The sequence below is a fragment of the Kryptolebias marmoratus genome, linkage group LG24, assembly GCF_001649575.2.
Source record: "Kryptolebias marmoratus isolate JLee-2015 linkage group LG24, ASM164957v2, whole genome shotgun sequence".
In the NCBI taxonomy this organism is placed as follows: Eukaryota; Metazoa; Chordata; class Actinopteri; order Cyprinodontiformes; family Rivulidae; genus Kryptolebias; species Kryptolebias marmoratus.
In genome coordinates, this window is record NC_051453.1 from 14,174,244 (window position 1) to 14,182,405 (window position 8,162).

Below are 8,162 nucleotides of genomic sequence, written 5' to 3' on the forward strand. Positions count from 1 at the left end.
GACATGTCTGCAGGCTCCTCGTGAAGAAGACGCTTCAAATCCAACCTCTGGTTGCATTCATGTAAACAAAACCGCATTTGTGGCTGCAGGTTTAATCATTTCGGTCTGATTTCTGCTCATTTCTAGGTGGAATTAATCGACATATTCCAGCCACGGCTCCTCCTCGTGGCGGGTTCCAGATAATGATGCTGGACGTGAGATGTCTTTTCATCTGGAATGAGCCGAACTGAACCCGGGATTTAACCACAAAATAGCCTCTGGGTATAACCTCGCGAAAATGGCTGTTGCTCTTTCCCACCGGGGGATTGCAAAAAGCGATGCTTGTACATGTGTGTGTGTGGGTGGGTGTGTGTGTCTCGGTACTTACAGCACGCAGTGGTGTTGCTTAACGAACAACGAGGCTCTGAAACCACAGATGCACTGTTTACGCCCCTATCCCCCCCACATCAATTATTAAAGTCCCGATCGATCATTTCACAACATCAAGCCATTTTTTCATGAAACAAAATCAGATTATCCAGCATTAATCACATGCTAATAAATGAAATGACCGCGGAAAAACTTAGCTTGGCAAATAATTGTTGCGTCTGGATATATATTTTATTTTTTAAAACATAGGCTGCTCCCAGAAGAGGCTGGGATTTAAATGGAGTCGGTGCAGGACAGAGGAGTAGGAGGCAGGGTGGTGTGATTGACGCGATTGTGGATTGTAATATTGATCAATGGGTGGAAGCTGTTGGATGGAGAGAAAAAATGGCGTTTAAGACCTATATAAGAGAGCGATATTAATGGTAAAACAAAAGCACCTTGAAATGGCTTATAAAGCAAAGGACAGCGTGGGCAGTTCAGCACCATGGACAGAGCTCACTCCGTCTAAAGAAGACCATGACCCTCACACAGAAAAAAAACACTGATCGTACTGCAGGGAAAGGGTCATTTTTGCTTACTCTACCTCCAGTAAGACTGAAGCAACAAACTCACAAACAAAAAATGAGTTTATCTTAAAATGATGAACCTCTAATGAAGATGATAAATTGAGTAAACAAATGCATGTGTGACGTGGCACAGGGGCGAAAGAGCGCAGTGTGAGGAAGATGAAGATGTTTTGCTCGTGCTTGGATTAGGTTTGTGTAAACTGCTAGTAGTCCATTGGAACATGAATAGAGCAACCCCCCTTCCCTTCATCCCCACCCTTATTTTCCAGCATGTTTCTCCTTCGTGTCCTGAGGGTCTTGACCTCCACACCCTAGCACGTGCTCCAGCCATTCAGATGGAAATGAACCCGCTGCGCTTTTTGTGCTTTTCCCTATTTTTTTCTTTTCTTTTTTTTTCTTTAAACGGAGTGAGCATGCCACAACACAACATCCACCTGATATCTGGTCCACTATAAAAAAAAAAAGGCTAGCCAAAATCTATATTTGAGCATTTTGTGTGTTTATCTGGCCTGAAAAAACTATACCAACTTGTTCCAAAGAAGCGGATGAGTGCAGCGCACAACAAATAAACGCTTCAAACACATCAAATAAAAATAGGGGGGGGAATCGTTTGAACGGTAGCATTCTTTTTGTTTGTTTCTTTTTTAACAGCTGTCCCCTCTCCCAACCTTTTTCAGCTCCCGCCTCGCTCTCCTCCATCCCTCCCCCTCTGCTCCAGGGGAGAGACCAATGGGTGAGAGTGCTGAGGCGGGATAATTGATAGATGCACTGGCTATCCTTATCGATCAGGGCTGTATTGACCCGACCAAATACATTGAGATGGAGTGTGGAATTCAACACAGATGCAAAGACGAATTGTTTTCATCGTTAATGCGATCTTTAAATGTCTCCTAAACCTCACCTTGCCCGCGTCTCTTTCTCTTACTGGTGCAGCTTTACAATGAAGCTATGTGCTTCTATACAGCAATTGTCTTAAAGATGCTGATCCAAGATGTTCTGAATATGTATGAAAGCCTTTTCTGTTTTCTATTGGCGCGGATGGTAAAGAAAATAATACTCGGTGGAACAGTGTTTCTTTGCCCTCGTTGTTCAACGTGAAGGACACACAAGCGACCCCCTCCCCACCCCCAAACAGGCCTATCTATGTTCTGTTTTCCTTTCACGAGTAGATCGTCATGTGTGTTTGTGTGTATGCGTGCAGACACGGACATTTTTTGCATTAGCTAAGCAGGCCAGCTGCATTGATTTGTGTGACTGTGATGAATTTGGAATAGTAATTTGAATTTATTGATTGATGTGGCCAAGCGAGTATATGGCCCAGCCTCACTTTCAGCATCTCAACCTCCTCCTCTCTCCTCATCCCCATCCACCACCACCAATCCCCACTAACTCCCACTCCCAGCCCACATGTGCACCGAGGATAATTGTGATTTTAAATGCAGTAAGTAAAATGTTGCTCCCGTGCATTTACATACGAGTCATTTGTCATTTTGCCTAAATGGAGTTTCCTTGTGGGAAGCGCGTGCGTGCACAATGGAGGCTTCAAATCTGCTGCATGTCAAGAAGGAATCTTGTATTAGGATAATTGATTGCAGGTAAAGGCACTGGATCAAATTAAGCTAAAAGTGAAGGCCTTTAAAAATCGTTTGGCCACAAAATAAATGATAAAAAATGTGCTCTTTTACGCACACCCATCTCTTACATTCCTAATCTGAGCTGAGCCTGGTCACGTTCAGTGATGCACTGCACAGATGTGTGGCTCTCCAGCTCCTTCTGGAGGTTTTATCCTGATGCCGGCTGTGGAAGATATAAAACCCCGCAGCCCAATTAGCTTTAACAGCAGTGGCACTTAAAGAGACAATTGTGGAGTGTTTAAATCTTTATTTACCAGAACCCCACTAAATACGCAAAGGAACAATTTACATGCCATTAAGTGCTTTTCAATAGGGCATTGACTGGAACTAAAATATGCCACTATATCTGCTTAATTGAACTGGTCGCTGAAATACGACACAGAAGCGCTGATTGACGTTTGGAGGCGCAGCGCCGTCTAAACAGGGTCTTTACACAAACATCGATGAGATGAGAGGGGACCTCTCACTCACATCTCTGTCTTAACCCCACCATGACGTCTCGTTTTCATTTATGCCCCGTTAATCAGGTGTTAAAGGGAGTTTTAAAGCGGGGAGGCGGGGTTCGAATTAAAGGCTCCACTCTTTGCGCAATAAAAATCGAAATGACTGATCAAGGAGTGAAACACTAAAGAAACCAGACAAAAATGTGGGTTTATTTCTGTGTCCATTCTGCTGAGCCCACATTGCTCCACAAACCACAAAGAAACAATTTCTAGGCTGCAGACTGACTGCACAGGCCCTTAAATCAAATCTGGAGACGTGATGCCCCAAAGTGCACACAGGCCAAAAGAAAGACGCATCTGTTTGTGTCTCTGCCTTTCAGATCCAAATCGATCATTTATCAGCTCCTCTGAAAGGGGACGCCTGGACCAGGAATATTGATCCAGAGGAGGTCATGCTCCCTCTGGCTCTCTGGCCAGGCCTCAGACTTATCCTAGTTTGACACAAACGTGTTTTTTTGACAAGAGAGGTGCCAAAATAACAGATCAAGTCTATGTGACGAACAATGGCATGCATGTGTGTTGATGTTTGCGTCCGTTTTGCACATCCTGCTTTGATTCCTTTTGTTTGGCCAATTTTTCTGTGTGTGGGTGTGTGTTCACGTGTTTGTGTTTGTGTGGGACAAAGATAGAGAAAGAGACAGAGGGAGAAACATGAATGTGTCCCATACTGTATCCGTGCGTAAGTCTTGTGTGTGCTTAAAACCAAACATGTCTGCTCCGCTCTTGCTCATGTTCTGCATCAGTGGAATGTCTCCCTGTTTTTGTTTATCATACAACGTTTGTTTATACATCTGTGGATTGTAGCATCAATCAAAATATAGATTTTCCCCAACATTTAACACCCCAACTGTCATGATGAAGTTTTTACTCAATACGATCGACTAATAACTTCTAGTAATGTCTGTTTGAGCAGCTATTGGCAGTCTCGCCACATTGACTTCTAATTGATCCCTCCACATCACTCAGGTTGGGAGCTGTCTCCTCACTCACCTGCAAGCCTGAGCGCTGACATCCGCTGGAACTCGGGCTCCTGGAGCCACTTCCACATCCTCCTGAACGTCTCCCGGCCAGACTTGAGCTTACTCCACGGTTTAGGGTTCCGCAGCAGGTCGGACAGAGTTCCCTGGGACCGGCACAAGATCCTCTGAGCAAAGATGGCCTGCGGGATGCTGTAGCGCTTGAGCTCCGCCGTTATCCGCTGCGCCACTTCCTTGGTGTTTATCTCCTCCACCTGCCCCGACCCGGCTCCCTGCCCGCCTCCCACCACCGTCTGTCTGTCCCGCTCCGACAGCATGGATCCGTTTGCCTGAGAGTGCGGATGGCTGTGATGGTGGATGCCGTTCAAGGATGTCATGAGCCCGGCCCCGTGGCCCCCGAGACCTCGAGCCAGGTGCTCCTCACCCCTGGAGAGCATGGCTGCGTGGGACTCGAACCCCCCCGACGAGAGCATCTTGTCATTGGAGAGGTGAGCTCCGGGACCATAGGCGCCCAGAGTCTGCTGGGAGCTGTGCAGAGACCCAAGACCGTTGGAAAGGGGGGACAGTGGCTGCCCCATGCCAGACATGTCTTTGGGGTAGTGGCCATAGAGGTTACTCATAGAGGCGAGGCTTCGGTCATCCCTCATCAGGGTGAAGCTGCCGCTGACATTCCCAGCTGCGAGTCTCTGGTGCGCCGGATGATGGTGAGCGTGCGGGTGAGGGTGATGAAATTTCTCCGACACGGTGGATATGGGGGGCAGGTGCTGCAGCGGCGTCAGCGTGGTGTAGGTGCTGCTCAGGCTCATCCCGGAGTCGCAAGACATGGTCATGGCCGGATGCAGGGGCCCGGAGAGCGTGTGGTCCGTGCGGTAGTCCCCGGCTCCCTCCAGTATCGAGGCCATGCTGGACACCATGGCCGAGCGTCCGTGCGACACCAAGTTCCGATGCGACGCCGACGACTGGCGCGCGTGCGGGGAGTTCATTAAGTCACTCGTTTGATGGGAGTGAGAGACGCCGTGCAGATTTCCGATGTTTTCCATTGTAAGCTCCATCGCTGGTAAAAAGAATCTTTATTTCCACCCCTCTCGCCACTCTCTCTCGCTTCTCTCCCTCTCCCCACTGTCGCTCTGTCTCGCGCTCCTTTCCAATAAATTCTCAACGATTTCAAAGCCAAGCCATTGATTGTGGAGTTGCTTCTCGGCGGTCAATCCAGCATGGTTTTTAAAAGATCGGATCCCCGGCCGCCACACACACAGAAAAAAAAAATCTGCGCCGCGAACCCTTCAGCTCAGTGAGCCTGGCTGGATTTCTCTCCCCGCTCAGCACCTTCCTACTACACCCAAAGCACCGCTCGACTCGCTGTGTGTATATCGACGCGCCCCTCGCTCCTGTTAAGTCGAGACCGAGCCTGTGCGCATGTGCGCGCCCCCGCGGTGTACATCCTCGCTCTCGTGCACCCTGTCTGGGGCCGATCTGACGTCACTTGCGCTCCCCCCCATCCTTCCTCCCTTTCTCCCTCCCTCCCTCCCTGTCATGGGGTTGTTTCATGTTGCAAACTGAAGCTCGAATTCCTGAAAAAGATTGCATTAGACACGTTAGATAAAACACAGAAGCGCAATCCTTTACAGAGTGCGCAACGTTTGCACCCAAGTGGATAAGGGGGGACGCGCTCCTTGTTTTCTCTGATAAAAGCTTCTGACAAGGCGCCAGCAGCGCATGTGACGGCTCAGTTGAAGGTTAAATATTAATTGACATGTCACACCAGATAAGAAAAAAATTAAACTTATCTTGCAGAGTTTAAACCTTTTTTTCCACCAGTAATTGCGTATTGAGTTGAAATACGTCCTATAGGCCTAATTCTATATCTGAGAATTGGGCCTTCAGCTTCAGATCTCGCAGTCTGTGATTGCATTTGCCTATTTTCTAAAAACCTAAGAAGCAAAGTGGTTATGTTTCTTGCCATCCAGCGTGCTCTCAGAACTTTTTCTGAGTTTTTTTTTTTCTTCCCTCTAGCGAGTGTTATAGAGTAAATCTGTCGACTTTTATTTCATCATCGCCTCTAGGCTTCTGACCCATCTTTACGCATCTTTGCTTCTCGGATTGAGACCACTTTAAAAAAAAAAAAAAAGGAAAAATCAAACTCTCCCGCACATCAGCTCTCGTGTTTCACGCCTTTGCAAACTTCTTGCACGAAACTTTGCTGCTCGCCGGTGTCAATCCAGTTCAGCCATCCATCAATGTCAGAGTGCGTATGGATCAGGAGGTGCATCGATAGGTTGGTGCCTGTTTGCAGGGGCCCTCCTCGGTATGGGTGCAATACAGCAGCTCGCACGTTCAGATCGAGGGATTGGATTTAGTTCTAAGGGTCGTTTTGGGCTGGAAAGTTGGTGTGGAAAACTTCACCATGGTGGTCAAAAAAGTTTAAAGTCAACCAGTGTGGTTGTTTTGAATTTTGAATGCAACTTTTGCATATTGTTAGACTTGAAAAACATGAGCAAATCGTTTGAGGGCCACAGCGAGGACGTATATTGTGGGGTTCTCCTGCTGTGGCAACAAATACGACCCCAAAAAAATAATTTAGAGCTGAATCTGAGATTTAGAAATCTGCTAATCTACAAATGTCAGCATTTAATAATTAAAATAACAACTTGTGTGCAATCTGTTTGTGCGCTTAGAAAACTGTTAAAGTTCCAAGACTGACATATACCACACTTTCAAGTGAGCAAAGTGTGTGTGTGTGTATACTTTGAACACTGTTACCTTGGCATTTACACCGATGTTGTGTAAAATGAGCCTATTAGGATTTCGACTCGCAACTGGAAAAGAAATATCCAAACTGTCCAGGATGTGGCATCACTAATCATTTGCAAATTGCGCGAAATAAGCCCCCCACCTCCCTGACCAGTGTTTGCAAACTGTTAGGTCACGGCCATCCATAAGCTCGCTGATGAATTGTGACGTTTTGGCGCACGGCAGCTCCTCTCCCACGGTGGGTGACCCTCGCTGCCAACCCGACGCGGGGACGACGCGGCTTTGGCTTGTGCCATCAGGAGAACAGCAGTGTCCGCTCGGGTTAATGTCCCTCTATCGATCCCAGCAACCACCGCTATCGAAAATGAATTACCGAAGCCCGCGCAGCAGCGAATCCGTCATCTGTGCTCAGCCAGCCGGCCAGAGCAGCTTATTGGTCGCGGTGGTGATGGATGGTAACTTTCACCGCTGCGGCTCCTTTGCTCCTAATTCACCGGGGGTCTGCGATCCAAAAAGTTTTTGGACTTTTACTGAAACTCCCAACACTTTCTGCACCGCATGCTTTGTAATTTTTTTTGCAACATGTTTGTTTGTCAATCCCCCCACTCACACACACACACACGCACACAGATGAAAGCAACTCGGCCTGTAAATGAGGCAGGGTCATCAGTGTGTGTGTGTGTGTGTGTGTGGAGGGGGGGGTCAACTGATCAAAAACCATTTCCAATCAATCACGGCTGATTTCTTCTATTTCCCTGCATGCATCTTTAATAAAGCTTTGAGTTTAAAAAATAAAGAAATAAATCTATGTGTACGCCTAGAGCTGCGTTTTAATTTGTGTTTTAATGCACTGCTTTTTGAATATCTGAATAAGCATGTCCTATGGCAAATACGATATGAAATATTAACTGTTTCAATATCTCTTTTTTGTGACTGTGGGGCGATGTTGCACAGAATGGTGATTAATTTCATATTATTAACAGCGGGGGGTGGGGAGGGGGGGGACCTCTGCGCCGTTTGGGCATCGACTTTGCAGCGATTGTGCAGCAGACTGTGTGGGTGTGTGCTTTAATGTCTTTCGTTAATGGCAGCAAATCCTAGATTTAAAAAGTTAGAAACATTTCTACAAGTGATGAATTATGACACCACTTTACACTGAGAGTACCCTTATAATTTAGTAATAAACAGTTAATAATGCAGTTATTAATTAAGCGGTGGTACTTTGGAAGGTATGTAGAAAAAAAACGCATTTACTCGAATAAATAAAAATACAATGCTTCATTCTCCCCAAAAAGGTGAGCCACCTTCATTGCATGAAGGGTGTTTTATGACTGATTTATAAATTCCTAATGTTGCTTCATA

The 8,162-nt window shown here is 46.7% G+C and overlaps 1 protein-coding gene across 1 annotated transcript in view; it reads right to left on the reverse strand.

The window, feature by feature from the left end:
* The window catches only part of onecut3a (one cut homeobox 3a), an 18,231-nt gene extending 10,450 nt beyond the window's left edge, over positions 1-7,781 (reverse strand). The window contains exon 1 of the mRNA XM_017407336.3: positions 4,063-7,781. Coding sequence (XP_017262825.1) covers positions 4,063-5,101 — 1,039 coding nt within the window. The 5' untranslated portion in view covers positions 5,102-7,781. The remainder of the gene's footprint in view (positions 1-4,062) is intronic.
* Positions 7,782-8,162: the final 381 nt, after the last annotated feature.